Here is a 19,043-nt window from a genome sequence, read left to right as displayed (position 1 = left end):
GAATTTTTGTGATCCTAACTGTAAGAAAATGATTATTTGATTTTATGAAAATTCAAAAGACAATTTGAACTCTTTTAGAAACGGCATTAGAAAATTAATTGAAATTTACCTTTGGCATCTTAGTGATTCCTAATCTGATGATTAGACTGATAGGGTAAGGGTTCGCATAGGATAACCTTTTCCTTGATAATTTTCGAATGAATGGCTTTCTACGCAATTTTGAGGTTCCATTTCAGGATTTTGCCCCCGTTTTTCATTTAGCACGGACTACATATATACTTGTTTCATACCATTTTTCAATTGCAATGTTCTTTATATCCCAAAAGTTTTTAATGCGATTCCATCATTACAGCACATATTAACTCTTTTAAGGTAACCTCCTGTTTTATCATATAAAGTAAATAACAAGAAAAGAAAATAAAACAAACTGAATATGTTCAAGTCTTCAATTGATCTTTTGTTAGTATATTCTTTTCCTTCATGCTCAGCTCTTTACAATCCTAGGTGGTTCTTTTGAGTGCAAAAAAAAAAAAAAAAAAAAAGCTTGGGGGGGGGGAAAAAAAAGCTTGAGGCGGAGGAAGGATTTCCACATGAAATTTAAGGGGTTTATAACTAATTACTTGTAATTTTATCATTAGGCTGTTTGTCAAAACCAGGCATGATAAATAATGAAATAAATATATGAAATGCATTTGCAAATGTGTTATCAGCAAGTTGTTCTACCTTCCGGACTTGCATGAATGATGTTCACTTTAAGCAATTCTCACTTAATATTTGTTTTCTTGCAGCTTTACGGATCGCTAGATGTTAAGTACAGAGGTTCTATATTGTCATTTAATATCATAGATTCAACTGGAAACATTTTTCCAGCTAGACCAGTGCAGCAGCTAGCATTGAGAAGCAACATTGTCTTAGGTTGTTGCAGTCTAATTGATGCAAAAAATGCCAAGCTCTTGCACCTTAAATCGTACTGGAGGATGGAAAACGGGCATCTTGATTTGTCTTTATGCAATCTTGAAGTTCTTCGCTTATCACTAGGCCCTGTTTCCACATTTAGTGATGCCTATAGGCTTGTAATGTTTATATCAAGATTTAGGGACGAAAAGTACATGTCAAGTATAGCAGCTAGTTATGCAGAAGAGATCGAGAACGAATGCTGAGCTGTTGGCATTGCAGTTGGAGTCAGAATTCATCTTCTTGACGGAGCTGAAAGAGGCAAAAGGTCATATAAAAAGGTTTGTGCTTGTACTCTGAGATCATGCCATGATGTCGGTGTCTAAGTTTTTCAACCTTTGATGTTATTTACATTGATATGCATATATATATAGAGCTTAAATAAAGTCTGTTTTTGGGAAATAATGGAAATTATGAGTCATGTTCAGTTGATCCGTGAAATGTACCATAGATGATAGAATAATCATGGGATTTCTCTTGAAAAAGCTCAAGATTCATTTGTCAGTGGTGCCTTGATGTAAAATTTTAATGATAATGCTAGGCGTTGGCAGATGTGCAGCATTCATATGTTTATGTTTTTCATCTTTCTTGCCAGTACTAAAATTATCGTTTGAACTTCATAATCGTGATCAATACCCTTGAGAGAGAATCTTGCCCTTGAGTTCACTATTGAAGGTGGGTCTGTGGCCGCTCCCATGGCTGTTAAACCTTCATCATTCTCTAGAATCAAAATCCCTAAACCTATGTCAAGGATCTATTATTTTGTATGAATTGCCAGTAGCCAGCACCTTTAAGATTAGTTCATCATTTGCTGCTATAGAAATGAGTAAATCTCAGCAAAGGAATAAGAATTGTCGTCTGAGGCGGTGAGCCAAGAAAGTAAAGATGTTAGAAGAACTAGTTTTGACAGCTGCTCAGGAGCATGTAGCAAAATAAATTTTTGTGGCCTCTCCTTTATGGGGAGGAAGTCATTTCCAGCCTATGTCTATTGCTGCTAGAGAGGAGGGCATTAGAAGAATTACCGACTCCCTGCCATTTGCATTCAACGCCAAGGCTTCGTTTGGAACATATTTCTTCCTACTTCTTAATGTAACTTTTTAATACAAAAATAAAAAATTTTGTACTATAAAGCTGTTTTAAGAAGCAGTGAAAAAATCTTCCCAAACGAAGCCTAAGTTTACTATCCCTTCTTTGATTGCCAGAAAAAGGAAGTTTAAAACCATTCTTAAGAGACTGGTCCAGAAGTGTTACAGTAATATTGTGCAATCTATAGAAAACTTTTTGAGAAGTATGAAGGGAGTCGTTATAGAAAAAGTAGAATCAGAACTGCTGAAGAAGGAAGTCATTTCTATCCTTCCTAGAAGGAAAATAAATAACAAAGAAGTAAAACTCGCTGAGTTAGCGAGTACTAAAGGTCATTTTAGAGAACTGATGTTCTTTTGAATCAGTGATCGTGTAGCATCCGTTACTAAGCAGTATAGAAGATATCCTAAAAAGTTAGTTAGATTTGGGCATTCATCTTATCTTGGTTATACTCATGTATCTCCACTTGCATCATTCATGCTAAATAATCAGCTAGTTCAATCCTTCTACTGCTCTTTAGTGCATCAATCACCAATAGTTGACATGCATCCTTGAGAAGTTAGCTAATCATTTTCTCACCCAGATGTGAGGAGGCTGAATTTTGTAAATCAATCGACTCCAAAGGAAAGGAAGCCAGTATGTGGGGACTTACTCCTAACCTTAGGGGATCAGAATTTAAACTAGAGTTGTGCTTGAGAAGCTTGCTCGACTACTCGCAAATTTCAATAATACTAGGATGGTTTAATGAGGGGCTTACTCCACCACTAGAGGATGACCATAAGTAAAGAAAGTCAATATGTGGCGGCTTACCCCTAACCTTAAGATCAAAATTTAAACTAGAGTGGTGCCACGAGGTACTTACTATACTACTAGCAAGTTTCAGTAATACTATGATGGCGCCATGAGTGACTTGCTCCACCACTAGCGCATGATTGTCAGGAAAGTAAGCTGGTATGTGGGGGTGGATTTACACCTAAACTTAAAGGATCTGAATTTAAAGTAGGGTGGTGCCATGAGGTGCTTAATGTACTACTAGAAGGTTTCAACAAAGCTAGGATGGTGACATTGTTGACCTGTTGTGTAACAAAAAAAAAAAGAAAAAAAAGAAAATCCAAATCTTACCTACTCCCTGCAGCCCCACGTCTCGCCTCGCACGACTGCCTCTGTCGTCGCCACTCCTCGCACGACTCGACGTCGCCTCACACACGATCGCTCGCACGACTTGGCGTCGTTAAAAGCGAACGAGGAAGAGGCCTTCGGCCTCCTCTCGCGATCCCGCTCCAAGCTCTCCCCCTGCACTCTCGCTCTCTCCTTCCAGTAGGATCGGAAGTTACAGCTATTTGATCGGAAGCAACTCAGGAGCTCGGTGGCTGAGAAGAGATTTAAATTTTATATTCCTAAGTAGATGATTTATTCTTTTTATTAGAAAATTATCTTCTTAATCATTCATAGCCTCTCAAAATGATAAATGGTAACATATTTCGTAGTTAAGGAAGAAGTAGATTGATTCCTACTAAATCAAAAAAGGTTTAAGGATTTAGATTTTGATTACCCAGATCAAGATCCCTAGAAGCTAAATTGGTGTCTCACTTATATATTTTTAAATTGAAATCTATTTCAAAGACTTAAATTGGGGAAAGAAATTTAATCTTTTTAATTTTCTTGCATTACTTTTACATATAATAGAATATCCATGCAAGTGATGAATCTAATATTAAAATTTTCAAAGTAGAACATCATGAAAATATCTAAAGAAAATAGATTTTATGAGATGTGAGATTTTGAAAATGATGCCATTTAACAATTTCATTTTTGGCACACTTTATGTATCTTTCAACCATTAAAAAAGTGGACGAGGCGTCCGCATTGAGTGGTACCTCAAGTCGAGGCGGAAGTCATGCATATCGGGGTTTACGCCTCGAACCATCCAGCGAAGCCTACGATTTTTTCGCACGAGGCATACGCATCAGTGTAATGCCTCGAGGCAGTACGAGGCACCGCCTCGAAATTTTTTCTTTGGTATATATGTAAATACGACGCAGCCGATTCGTTTTCGTGTATTCGCGTATAGGAATAATGCTTCCTGTGAGAATTGAAAGACAAACTGGAGGCGAAGCCGTGAGGGAAAGAGATGAGGCCATGAGGGAAGGAACGAAGACGTGAGTGCAGGAGACGAAGTCGGAAGGAGACGACGCAGGAAACGAAACCGAAAGCAATAACGATTTCGAAAGCATGAAATGAAGCCGAAGTTGTGAGTGCAGGAAACGTTCAGGCCTCGATTAGGTCGGAAGAGCAGGTGAGCGATGTTGTGGGCCTTGATTTTGACTTGCATTAACGAAAGATTTAATAACTTCTGATTCGGCTTTCTTTTATTCGTCCACTCAGTACATGCTCGGTACTGCTAGGTATCGCTAGGTACATGCTTGGTACCGAGCATGTACCTAACCTGCTCGGTACCGAGCATATACTGAGTGGTACTGAGCATGTACCGAGCGGTACATACAACAAATAGAATTTCAAAATTACTCTTATAATAAAATTTTGTTTCGGGGGCGCTGCCCCTTGACCCCTCGACTTGACCGAGCAGGTCGAACCCTGCCAGGGGGCAGCGCCCCCTTGGACCCCTGACAGACCAGTATATTATTGTATTCATGTTGTCTTATTATTGGTAGTACAAATAATTATTAAAATCTATCATATTTTATGTTGATTATTTATTTTTATAAATTATTAGCATGACTAGTGGCACAAGAAGGAAAGATCCTGCATGGAAATATGGAACTGAAAATATGGAACTCAAGTTGAAGTGTCAAGCGAAAGTGCAAAAAGGGATATGTTTATATGAAATATAATTTCTGTGAGAAACGCATAACTGGTGGCGTCAAGAAGTTGAAGGATCATCTAGGCTGCACTCATGTCAATGTGGGACAATGTGCAAAAGTACCTGATGAGGTGAAAAGGAATGTACATATTATTTAAAGAAGTTTGCCACCACAAAGGAGATCACACAAAGAAATATGGAAGAGATGATAGGAAACTATTCTTACTATGGATCATAGCATGAAGGTTCCAGTAGTGGAAGCCATCTAGTTTCTTCTAACCAAGGCACTCGGGGTCCTATGGATAGATTTATGATAAATATTGATGACGAGGATAACATAAACACTCAGGATCTTCAGCCTCCTACAGCTACAAAAGAACTCAGGAACAGAGTTTGTTTGGATATCACCAGATTCATCTATAAAAATGGGATTCCATTTAATGTTGTTAGGAGTCCGTCATGGATCAATATGTTACGATCCATTGGAAGCTACGGATACAACTTCCAAGCATGTATGAGCTGAGGACTTGGATGCTGAATGAGGAGGTTAAGACAACATCAAAAATGGTGGATGATATTAAGAAGACTTGGATTTAGACATGAGTGACAATAATGACAGATGGTTGGTCAGATATTTGACACAGAAGTATCATTAATTTCTTGGTCAACAATCCATATGGAACAGTTTTTCTTAAATTAGTAGTTGTTTCAAGCTTTATAAAGGATGCACAATTATTGTTTGAAATGTTGGATGAAGTTGTGGAGGAAGTGGGAGATGCCTTAGTAGTACAAGTTGTTACTGATAATGCAAGTGCATACAAAGCTGCAGGGAGAATGTTAATGAAGAATAGATCTCACCTTTACTGGACTCCTTGTGCTGCACATTGTATTGACTTGATGCTTGAGAGGTTGGGATAGTTGCCTCAACTTAAATCAACCATATTGAAGGCCAAATACGTTAGTAAGTTTATATACAATCATTCTTGGGTATTTAGCTTGATGAGAAAATTCATTGATAAGGAAATTATTTGACCTGCTGTTACAAGATTTGCTACTGCATATTTAACATTGCAGAGATTCAAGGAGTTAAGACAACCTCTGGAAGCAATGTTTACTTCTGAAGAGAGAGATAAAAGTTCATGAGCCAAAAAACAAGAAGGAAAACTAGTTAAAAAGATTATTATGAAAGACGATTCATTTTGGCGTAGTACAAATTATGCTTTGAAAACAATAGGACCATTAGTAAAGGTATTTAGAATGGTTGATGGTGAGAGGGCCTCGGCCATGAGATTTATTTATGAAGTAATGAATTGGGCTAAATAATACATTGCAAAAGAATTGGGAGGTCAAAAAAGTTCCTACAAAGAAATATGAGATATTATAGGTGAAAACTGATTTGTATGCATGTATGGACATATTCATTTTTTAAGAAGACTACTTTAAAGTGAATGATCAACTTGAGGATTTTCATTTGAAGAAGGGAATGTTTGGATTTAGAGCAGTACAAGCATGCTACAAAATACGATCTCCTGGTATATGTATAGTTTGTGTATTTATAATTAATGTTAATATTTATGTTCAAGTCTTCTACTTCAACCAATATTCATAAAATACTATGTTTGTCTTCATGTGGAACATTGGTAGGCTCAGTTTGGAGATGATGTTTATGAATTGAAAACTTTTCCAGTTAAAGTTCTTAGCCTAACGTGTTCGGCTTTTGCATGCGAGCGTAATTGAAGTATCTTCAATCAAATTCATATAAAGAGAAGAAATTGATTGGCGGCAGATCAAATGAACAAACTAGTTTATGTTATGTTTAATAAAAAACTGAAAGATAAACATCTCAAATTACAGAATCAAGAAAATATTGAAATTGATCATTTGCTTGTTCATGAGTTACAATCTGATGATGAATGAGTTACTACTAAGAACGCTGATATTTCTGAAGTTGAAGAAGAAGGAGAAACTCATATCAATGAAGAAGACAACAAAACAACTACCCAAGTATATAAAAGAAAGAAACAAAGTGAGATTGGAGCTTCAAAAAAAAATCAAAGGTATTCTTAAATATAATGAATTATTTTATATGTTACTATTGTTTCATTTTAGAGCTAATGAAATATTAACTGATATAGGAGATAAAGGAAAAAATATTTTAGATGAAGAAGAGTTTGAGGATGACTTTGACATTAATTATGAAGATTCTTCTGAAGACAATCAAAGTGATGATGAGCATGCTTTGGATCTTGATCCTAAGGGGATGTTTTATTTTTAAGTGAGTTTATTTTAAATCTTGTATTCCAGTAATATTATCTTAAAAAAAATCTTCAAATTCATAGTGGACATAATATTTTGTTATTTTTTTGTCATTATTTATAATTTTAAATTAATTTATTTTAATCGTTTTGAGGCTTACGTCTCGATCAGCTTCGAGGCTTATGCTTCGCCTCGCTTAGAAAAAACGCCTCGATTTTCGATTTCGTCTTTTAAAACCTTAGTATCTTTAATTATTTGACACGCTTTGTGGATATTCTTTTTTTGCTCTCTTTGCGCTTTTTTTTTGCACGCTTTGTGTAACTTTAATTTTGGCATGTTTTACGCATTTATATATTTGTGATGCACTTTGGACATTTTTTATTTATGTGCACTTTGTATATGTTTTATGTTTTTTAAATTTTAATTTCGAAGGGAAAAGCTCCTAGTAGTAAAAATAGTTGGTGGTGGAATCCAAATGTACAAGAAAAGATAAAAAATAAGAAGATTTATAAAAATTGGTTTAGATGTAAAAATTTTGATAATTGAAAAAGTTATAAAGAGGCTCGTAAGGAATCTAAGAAAGTTATTTGCGATGCAAAGAGCTTAGCTTTTTATAATTTATATAATATATCAGATATTAAGGAGGGAGAAAGATATATGTATAAGTAAGCCAAATAAAGATATAAGAGTAGTAAGGATTTAGTTTAAGTGAAGTGTATTAAGGATGAAGATAAAAAAATACTTTTCTTAGAAGATGATATTCAACAAAAGTGGATAAGGTATTTTGCTAAACTTTTTAATAAAGAATGTGAAAATACGATTGGCTTTAGTGACTTTATCACCCTAAATGAAAAGAAAGACTTTTGTTTTTATTGATGTATAAGTAAAACCTAAGTTAGAGAGGCTTTAAAAAAATGAAGTGTGGAAAAGCTGTTGGACTTGATGATATTCCAATAGAGATATGAAAATGCTTAGGAGATGAAGGAATTTCTTGGCTTACCAAACTTTTTTATACTATTTTGAAGACTAAAAAGATGCCAGATCAGTGGAGAATGAGTATGTTAATTCCTATTTTTAAGAATAAAGGTGATGCACAGTAGTGTGCGAATTATAGAGGAATTAAGTTAATGTGTCATACTTTAAAACTATGGGAGTGAGTTATGGAGCATAGGTTGCGGCGTGATACTAATGTTTCTCAAAATCAATTTGGATTCATGCCGGGTAGGTCTACTATGGAAGCCATACATTTATTGAGAGGTTTGATGTGAAAGTTCGTTAGGGATGTTAAGCCCTATGAACCGGCCTAAGGCTAACCAAGAGGGTGGGGGGGGTGAATTGGTAATTTAAAAGTCTTTAAAGCAAAGCACAAAACTCAAACCAAGTTCACCACAATGAAAATCAAAAGTGCGGAAAATTAAATGCGACAGTAGTAGAAAAAGAACACAAAGATTTATAGTGGTTCGGTGAACTTGACCTACGTCCACTCCTCGGAGGCGTCCACAGCAAGGCGGAGAAACCCTTACACAAACTCCTTTCCGCCGACCCCGGCGAGGCAGAGAACCTAACTCTTTTTGCTTCCTCCTGAAGCAGGAAGAAAACCTCGACCAATTGCTAAACTAGACCTCCCTTGAACCCCAAGGACGAAGGACGATGACGGGAGAAGACACCTTGGAACCTTGCTTGGAGTAACCTTTGTGAATCCCTTTCACAAACTCTCCCTCACAAGTTCCTCACTCTCTCTCCCTCTCCTCTTGGCTCTCTCAGGTCAAGATAGAAGCAAAAGATGCCCCAAAGGGTTGAACAAGAGCTCTTAAATAGAAGAGCTTCGGAATAGCTCATTAATTGCAAATTGCCGACTTTATTGCCCAGGACGATATAAATATCGTCCTGTATGATCAGTGCAATTTAAGCCTAATCAGCCAGGACGATCTAAGACTATAAGATGAAATTTTTTCATATCATCCAGGACAATAAAATATCGTCATGGCCGATTAGTTCAAATCTAATAATTTCGTCCAGAACATCGCTCTGAAGTGAGGTCTGGACGATCCAAAAATAGCTTGATCGTCTTGGCCGATATCACGATCGTCCTAGACGATTTGTTCAAAACCAAGGGAAATCGTCCAGAACATCGTTCTGAATAAGTGATGACTGATTTTTGGTCGTCTAGGAGCAACTAAGGTATTTTGTACTAATCGGCCCGGCCGATCCTGCAATCGTCAGGGACGATGAGATCGTATCAATCAAGTCTTAATTGCTTTCCTTAATTATCATATTAATTTAGGCATAATTGTGTTACAACGTCCTGGCAGATGTAAATGATCGGCCTGACCGATATCCAAAAATATATAATGCCTAAATAGATCTAGCGGCTGATTCTTTCTGATTTGAGCCTATCGTCCGGGTCGATACACGGATCGTCCAGGACAACATGCTTAATGATGGCTGCCTTAACCAGGATACCCTAATTAGGGTTTCTGTTTTTAGCAGATCATCCTGGGCGATGTTAGGATCGTCTTGGCCGATGTGATCAAAACAGAGAACTCTAATTAATAGATAGAAAATTTCCCATTGTGTGTGTATGCAAGGTTACTTAGCATTAGGAACCACTTCGTTTACAAAAAGACTCAAGAAAGAAAAAATATTTACAAACTGACTTAAACCTAATCTACCCAATCTTGAGTTTGTTCGAATTACAGTCCTGTTCCTATGGTCCTGAAATGTTAATAGGCAAAGCAGTCGTAGTAAAACAGAAGGATTTATTATCATCAAAATTTGATTTATGACAAGCAGATATGTAACAATCTCCCCCTTTTTGATGATGACAAACACAATAAAAAAGTTACAAGCAGTTATGGCAATTCAGTGCAAACAGTGTAAGGAAAAGACAGATTAACTAAGTAAAAGTACAAGACAAAACAATACAACATACTACTCCCCCTTTTGACATCACAAAAAGAGGAAACATAAGTAAAGTAGAAACTAAACAACAAACAAACAGAAAACAAATTATAACGAGAAAACAAATAAAAAAGGAAAGCTATAGTAAACTGGTGGCCCTGATCATTTGAAGGTGGAGGAGGTGGTGGTGGAGGCTGCTAAAAGTAACTAGTTAGTGTAGCAAACTGAGCACCAAACCAGGCTATGTCCTGGTTGTGCTGCTGCTGCTGCTGCTGGTGGTGAACAACGTAAGCGTCAAAACGGGCTAAGTCCTCCGCGCGGTGCTGCTTGTAGCGGGCTATGTCCTCAGCATGTTGCTGCTCCTGTGCAGCAACGTAAGTGTCGAATTGGGCCTCCCATTGGTCAAAGCGCTCTACCAATTGATCTAGTTGAGAGTGCTGGCGGAGTGGGACAGGTTCAGGAACAGTAGCAGAAGCCTCCTCCTCCTCGGCCCCCTGAGCTTCCCCATCCCCTTGGTGGAGACGACTACTGTGAAAGGCGTTGAAGGAATTGGAGTAGAAGGCTGGCTGATAGTTGGGAGGAGTAGGATATTGAATGTTATATTTTGATTCTAGAACATATGCAATGATATGTTCTAGGGCAATATTAGGCTTCCTCCTATGACTTGGATCTCGAATTGAAGTCAAGTGCTCGATGCAGCGAAAGATCAGGTCGGTTGCATTGAATTCTCGATGGGCCATAATGTAAAAAGTGGTGAGGGAAAGAAAGGGAGTGATATGGACCCGATCACTAGCTTTGGGAATAACAGAGGTGCGAAGGACGTGCTGGATTGTCCTAGCATCTTTAAGTAAAGAGAAAGTTTCTCCAATATGAAAATGGGCATTAGAGTTGCGAAGAAAGTGATTAGCCAGAGCCCAGTCAAAATCAGGATCATAACACAGGGTATGGAGTTTGTCCCCTGTGGTGGAAAGTTATAACAGTTCGGCGCAGTCTTGGTATGTGATCTCGACAGGGCGTCGAATCACATACGAGGTAAGAGAAGTATAGGCAGAATTTATTCTTAGGCTTGCGAAAAATTCAAAAAAAAGTCCAGAATTGAAGGGGATTATGAGAGTGAGAATGAAACACAAAGAGGTGTGAGCGAATAAGTCGAGTACCGGATAAGAAAGGTGGTTTGGGTTGATCGCCCAGGAAATAGTAATGCTGGCCATTTTGTAGCGTTGGTAGGCGGCTTGATCATCCGCCTCCAGGAATCGAGGGTCCAAAGTGGCCCTCGAGGAACTTCCAGCAGGGTGGTGAGCACGTTTTCCTCCAGCCATTATAGTGAAACAGTAAGAAAACAGGAAGCAAACAAGTAAGGAGGAGTTTGGTGTGAAGAAAATAACCGGAAGGCTCTGAATTTAAAGAACCAGCCAGATCGTCCAGGCCGATCGCAGGATCGTCCAGGCCGATCTGGTTCAATAATTTCGTACAGGCCGATTGGTCAAAAAAGTAGTCTTATCGTTAGAGACGATTAGATACAGGCGATCGTCCCGAGGAGTCAAGCCGGACAACCGTTAAAAAAACAGATCGTCTGGGTCGATTAGGTGGATCATCCAGGACGATAAAATATCGTCCTGGCTGATTAGTTCAAATCTCATAATTTTGGCCAGAACATTGCTCTGAACAGAGGTATGGACGATCCAAAAATAGCTTGATCGTTCGGGCCGATATCACGATCGCCCCGGACGATTAGTTTAAAATCGAGGGAAATCGTCCAGAACATCGCTCTGAATAAGTGCTGGCCGATTTTTGGTCATCCAGGAGCAACTAAGATATTTTGTACTGATCGGCTCGGCCGATCCTGCGATCGTCCGGGACGATATGATCGTATCAATCAAGCCTTAATTGCTTTCCTTAATTATCAGATTAATTTAGGCATAATTGTGTTCCATCGTCCTGGCCGATGTAAATGATCGGCCTGGCCGATATCCAAAAATAGATAATACGTAAATCTAGCGGCTGATTCTTTCTGATTTGAGCCTATCGTCCGGGCCGATACACGGATCGTCCAGGACGATATGCTTAATGACGGCTGCCTTAACCAGGATACCCTAATTAGGATTTCTGTTTTTAGCAGATCGTCCTGGACGATGTTAGGATCGTCCTGGACGCGATGTGATCAAAATAGAGAACTCTAATTAACAGATAGAAAATTTCCCAATGTGTGTGTACAAGGTTAATTAGCATTAAGAATCACTTCGTTTACAAAAGACTCAAGAAAGAAAAAAAAGTTTACAAACTGACTTAAACCTAATCTACCCAATCATGAGCTGGTTCGAATTGCAGTCCTGTTCCTGTGGTCCTGAAATGTTAGTAGACAAGGCAGTCGTAGTAAAACAGAAGGGTTTGTTATCATCAAAATTCGATTTCTGACAAGCAGATACGTAACATGATGGAGAAATATAGAGAGAATAAGGAGGATCTACATATGATATTTATTGATTTAGAGAAAGCATATGATAAAGTTCAAAGAGAAGTGCTATGGAGAGATCTTGAAAAGAAAGAAGTTAATAATGCTTATATTTAAATCATTAAACTTATGTATGTAGGAGCTTTTACTTCTATTCAAACACAAGGTAGTTTGACCAAGTATTTTCCTATTTTGGTTGGATTACTTCAGGGATCAGCCTTAAGTCCATATCTTTTTACTTTAGTCATGGATGTTCTCACTAGACATTTGCAAGAGGATGTACCTTGGTGTATGCTTTTTGCTGATGATATTCTTCTTGTTGATAAGACTAGAGAGGGAGTTGAAGGTAAACTTGAATTATGGAGGTCAACTTTAAAGTCTAAAGGTTTTCACTTGAGTAGATCTAAAACTGAATATATGTAGTGTAATTTTAGTAGCAATCTAGTGAGGGGATTGTGACTTTGGACGATCAAGTTATTAATAATAGTACACGTTTTAGATATCTTGGATCTATTATTCAGAGTGATGGTGAAGTTGATGGGGATATTATCAGCAGAATTCAAGTTGGATGGTTGAAGTGGAGGAATGCATCGGGCTTATTGTGCGATAGAAAAGTCCCCCTCAAACTTAAGGGAAAATTCTATAAGATGGTGGTGAGACCTGCAATGCTTTATGATGCCGAATGTTGACCATTAAAAGAGAAGCATAATACTAAGTTAAGTGTTGCAGAGATGAGCATGCTTAGGTGGATGAGTGGCTTTACCCTTAGAGATAGGATACGAAATGAGCATATACGTGAAAAGGTTGGAGTAGTTCCAGTGGATGATAAGATTAGAGAGAGTCGCCTTAGATGGTTTGGTCACATTAAACAGAGGCCTGCCGATGACCCGGTTAGGAAAGTTGAGGTATTATATTTGACTAATGTTAAGAAAGGTAGAGGTAGACCTAGAAAGACTTGGTTAGAAAATATTAGAAATGATCTTTCATTATTAGATTTAAATTAGAATTTGACTTTTAACCGGACACAATGACAAAAAGGATTCTTGTAGCCGACCCCACGTAGTGGGACAAAGGCTTGATGTTGTTGTTGTTGTTGTAAATTTTAATTTTGTAAGGGCCTTTTTTTTAAACTTTAAAATGATTGTTCTCAATTGTAAGATTATCTTTCAAACTTAAGAGAAGAATACTCACTCTCTTATATAAGAAAGGAAGATCTACGAAATATATCCGATCCTTCGACAAGAATGATATCTTGACTAGGTAAATCATTGAATAGATTTATGATCAAGCCAAAGATGCCTAGAAGATGTTAAATTGAAGGAAATTTGATAAGATTTTTATTTCTATCCAATTTAATTTTGATATAGATTTATATTTGAAATAAAATTTTACCCACACAAAACATGTGGAATGGAGGGAATATACTTTCCTTCATAACTTTTATCAATCATAAGTTTTCTTACGTTAAAGTATTTAGCAGAGTCAATCACATCTTTCTTTTTTTAAGATTTAGGATAAAGTTAATTTCCATATGAAGAATGAATCAAATACTTCTAACATAACTATAAACCCAAGTTCTGAGAACAAAATATTTAGACCACGGGTTTTGATTTTAAATTTATTTCTGAATGTTTAAAGATTTAGGTTAGGACCCTTTCTAAAAGTCTTCAGACTAAGGAATGTTTTGGTTCAAGATTTTTTTTTTTTTTTTTTCAGAAATTTAAATCAGGATCTTGTCTAAAAGACTAGGAATGTTTTGAATCATGATTCTTTTTATTTTCAGGGATTTAAATCAGAACTCAGTCCGAAAGACTAGGGGAATTATTGAAGTTATAGTTTGAGTTTGATTTTAATTATTTGATAATGACTGCAATCCAAATCACTTTGAATTGGAGAGGAAAGATTGATGTTTGATTTGATAAGAACTCCAACCCATACATGACCAAGGATTGAAACCAAGTAACAATGTGATATATGTATGTGAGTAAACATGGGCAACAAAATTGAAATTTATATAAACATGCAAATGTAAGACAATATACAGGCAGAACCCTGTTAGACCGGTCCAGCCGGTCCGTGCGGGACCGGACCAGCGCAAACTGGGCGGAGAAATCTCTGCCCGCGGAGATGCCGAGCAAGCCGCACACCGTGCGGGAGCTTTTTAGGAAGCTTTTTTGAGGGTTTTGAGAGGGAAATTTGAATGTAGGGACTGTTTAGGGATTTCCTTTTGATTTGTATGCATTAAATAGTTTGTTTTCCTAGGGTTTGGGCATCTTGAATTTGGCTGAAATTTGAGATCTCTTAGATTTAGGTTTCTTTGGGCTCTAGCGGCGTCTAGAGATTTGGGAGAGATCGATCCTCCTCTCGAATTGAGGATCAATTGTATCTTTGCTAATTTCCTTGCATCTACTAGTAAAATACAAGTTTTTCCTATGATTTTCTCTCAGTTTTCTACAGTTTTTCCACTGTTTTCACTGTTCTCCTGCTCTGGACAGGAGTATTTCGTGGAGATTTGCTGTAAAGGTGAATAGGAAATACTTGATTTCAAGTATTTCCTATCAAACCCCTACCTAACCTTGTACTGATTTAGTATTTTGGTTGGCCTAGTCCGCTTGGTCTTTCGGATGAAACCAACCAAGGGACATATTTACGTGAGCAAAAATGAATATACAAAACTAGTATTTAGATAAATATGTAAATATAAACATATAAATACAAAACTATATATGGGAAGAACCCCTAGTTGAGTTAGGAATGATTCAGTATTCTGGAAGAGCTAGTCCGCTTGGTTTTTAGAATGAAACCAAGTAAACATGGGACATGTGTACTTGAGTAAACATGGACAACAACATTTAAATTTAAATAAACATGGAAATAGGCAAAATTGAACAAAGTATGCATATACAGGGCTTAACTAGACATACATATACAGGATTATACTAGGCATACATATATAAGGCTATATTAAACATGCATATACAAGATTGTACAGAACATGCATAGAAAAGACTATACTAAACATGCATATACGAGACTACACTAAACATGTATAATCATGACTAAAATTTAAATAAATATGCATATACATGAAATATGATATCCCAAGTATTTATTTAAATCTATATATATTTTAAAAAGTTTAGTCTTCACTAATGATGAAGAGAGAAGTTTATCACAAATGGAGTCACCAGAAAAATCCATGTATAAATTTTACGTTTGGTTAGCCACATATTTTGCTTTAAATATTTCTTTAGTCAAATTGATATAAATTAACATTATACCTTCTAAATGATAGAATAATGTTTCACTATTGATTTGAAAAGTGAAACTCTCAATTTATTTTAAAATCAAATGTAGTATAAGGAATATTCAATTCATCCTAAAAGATAAAAATAATATTCACTTATCATTTTGATTAAGAAATTAAATCAATCTATTTATTTTTATAATCCAACACAACATAAGAAATATTTAATTTTTTTTGAAGGATAAAAAAATATTCACTTATCTTTTTTATTATGAAAGTCAACCAATATTTAAAGCTAGTTATGCATCCACATATTTTTCCCCTACCTTAGAAAGAAATTAAGATAGGGTTTATTTTATTTCTGGGTTTTAGACTTCCTATAAGAGCATGCCCCTATAGTTAATTACATCTCCTAAAATAATACGCATAATTAAAGAAAAGACTAAAGATTTTAAAATTCATAGAGATTTTAATAAAAGGTTTGGGCTATCAAGATTTGAGTATATATAGGCTTTAGATTATAAATCATTGGCTTGGATTTTGAATTCAAATTTCGACTTTAGATTTTTTATTTTAGAATGATATAACAAAAAATTAATGTGTATAGACTGAGGGCTGTATATAATCTGGAATTACACTTGCCTAGAGTGAGCTAGCATAATCAATCGCCATATAAATATAGGATTAAATAGGCTATATCATAGGAATCAATGTATTATAATTTAGAGGAATATCATAAGGGCTTTACAAAATGTACATGATCGTGCATTGAAATGATGCATGAATAATATTATATAAATAAAAAGCTTTTATTCATTGAGAATTTCACAGAGTATAACCTAGGGTCTATTGTAAATTAAAGGTGGCCAAACTCCACCAACAAGAAGTCTGAATTTTTATTCCTATATGATGTTAATTTGATTATGATTGTTTATTTAGTCTTGGAATCTTTTGGCTTCTGAATCTTCTATAGAATTCCAAAATACAATGATCTTTAAAGAAAGAAGAATCATTTTCTTTTGGTTACTGAATAGAGCTTTAAAGGAAGCCTCCAATTTTATGATGTGAAACTTGGCTTTGGTTTTTCAGCCATCTATTTCCAAGGTGAAAGTTATAGATCCCAAACCCCTCTCATGTTATTGAATCCCCAAAATATCATTTTATCAGAATTGAGTTTGTGAGTATTCACCCTCAAGTAGTTAAGAGTTTTAAGACTCATAATATTGACCGATGCACCCAAATCATTAAGGACACGTGACCATTTGAAGTTATCCATATATATATATATATATATATAATGGGTGATTATGGCCAGCGGTTTTCAATAACAAATCTTCTTCTGAGAATGTTGTTCCTGGAACCTCATGGAAATATATTGCTTTTTCTAATTGCATAGATGTTTGCTAGTTTAAGTAAATCTATGATTAAATCCTTCTTCATTTCCTTTGATAGACCCATGGCATCATAAATGATAGGTTTCATAGGTAGCTTTCTAAGATAACCTAATATATTATGATCTACTTTAGGAATTTTTTAGATTAGCTATATTTTAAGACTCTATAAGATAAGATTGTGTTGAGGTTTCAGGATTAACTATGACTTGCTTTCTTTTATTTACAATTTATACTCATGGTTGTAAAACTTTATCAAACAAAAGTTTACTTCAACTACCTCTTCAGGGGAAGGGGCAATAGGATCATCTACTTCTTCATCACTAATAACTTTTAAATTTATATTCGATCAACAATGAGAATCTCTTAATTTTAATTCTAATCGAATTACCCTAAATATTAAGAACAAGGGCATCTCCATTAGAGAAATATTTATGAGATTCTTTTAGTTCATTTAAATTTATTTTTGCTTGCTCAAAATTATTTTCTACTAAACTATTTGAATTGTTAACAGGCTGATCATCTAAAGTAGACAGGATGTACACTAAAGTTTTCTTCATTTTTTTCTTAGTCCGAGGTGGGACAAAATAGCATTTACTTAGGGTGAGTAAAATAAGGGATTTATGTCTACCTTCTACAAAGATTACAACTTTACTTTTATACTTATTCTTCTCCTCCTTTGTTATTACATAAGTTTGGTTGCCTTAGACTTGGAATCTTCAGTTGGTGCTATCTTCTGGTCTTTTTCCTCGGGAGCTACCAGATCAACATGGATGGGACTCTGTGCTCCCTGTGGAACCTAAATAGATGAACGATATACATTATTTAAGATTATTTTAGAAGACTTGGATAAAATAATATTTGAGGCATCATTATTCTTTACAATTGAAGAGGGTGCAAAAAGCTCACCAATCACACATTTATCAGATCCCTGACATGAATTTATTAAATTCTCTGTGGGTATAACAAATGACCTAAATTTAATCCTTCTATTAAGCCAATCCTTGAAGGTGATAGTTTTGTAATTTGTCATCCAACATCTGGCAAAATGGGCACTGATTGTCCCATATCTTTTGGCCTCTAAGGGTCAGGTAATTTAAATTTGGGAGATTTACATACATACCATCTTATACTATTCTATTTACATATTTAACACCTGAAATTTTAATATTACATACATACCACTCATAGTTTATTTTCATATCAAATATGAGTGGTAGAAATGAAATATATGAATGGTATGGAAGAAATACAAGTGATATATTTGATATTAAAATAATATAGGATGGTATGCATGTAATATTAAAGTTTTAGATGTTAGATATGTAAATAGGATGTTATAAAGTGGTATGTATGTAAATTTTCCTTTAATTTTAGCTTTCTTTAGATTCTTAAAAAATTTCTTTTAATTATTTCTATTTTAAATGAATATAATTTATTTTTAAGTGATTCAAACTTCTCTCTATTCTCTTGTGGAGTGATATTAAATCGAGGTTTGAATGTCTGATCAAACTAAGATTTATTATGTTGTTTATACTGGGAAGTACGAGATGGAATTTCCACTTGCAGCTTTAACAACTCTTTGCCTTTATCTACTGTAGAAACAGACAGATTTCTTTTCTATGATCATCTAGGTTTTTATTTTCTTAGAAAATATTGAAGACTAATCTTTTATAAATGATAATTAAGAAGCTTCCTCTTAGAGAGTAGAGACTTTATTCAAAACATCCCAAATGTTTTAATTATAAATCCCTTTAGTAAGAAAGCTATCGAGCCATGAATGTTTTTCAAAAGTATTTCGACATCATGCCACTCATATAATTGAGGCTCACATTTCTTGTTGAGATTCATCTAATACAAGATATAATCTACTAAATTCTCCATGAGTTTCTTTTTCTCAACCACCATGTCCTTGAAAAACAATATAGCGTATTACTC

The 19,043-nt window shown here is 35.6% G+C and overlaps 1 protein-coding gene across 5 annotated transcripts in view; it reads left to right on the top strand.

Annotated features, from left to right (window-relative positions):
• LOC110110851 (molybdenum cofactor sulfurase) overlaps positions 1-19,043 on the top strand; it is a 41,457-nt gene that overhangs the window by 7,457 nt on the left and 14,957 nt on the right. For 3 of the 5 annotated variants that reach the window (XR_002304762.2, XR_002304758.2, XR_002304760.2), the window contains exon 4: positions 789-1,235. Coding sequence is in view for 1 of the 5 variants with exons in the window: in XM_020842490.2 (XP_020698149.1) it covers positions 789-1,160 (372 nt within the window). In the remaining 4 variants the exon portion in view is untranslated. Of the gene's footprint in view, positions 1-788; positions 1,520-17,619; positions 18,126-19,043 lie in introns of those variants that run through there. The other 2 variants (XR_002304763.2, XM_020842490.2) reach the window with 2 other exon arrangements.

This window comes from Dendrobium catenatum, unplaced genomic scaffold (assembly GCF_001605985.2).
Source record: "Dendrobium catenatum unplaced genomic scaffold, ASM160598v2 original_scaffold_96692, whole genome shotgun sequence".
NCBI classification, from domain to species: Eukaryota; Viridiplantae; Streptophyta; class Magnoliopsida; order Asparagales; family Orchidaceae; genus Dendrobium; species Dendrobium catenatum.
The sequence above is the reverse complement of the archived record's forward strand: the minus strand, read 5'-3'. Positions and strand labels throughout refer to the sequence as shown.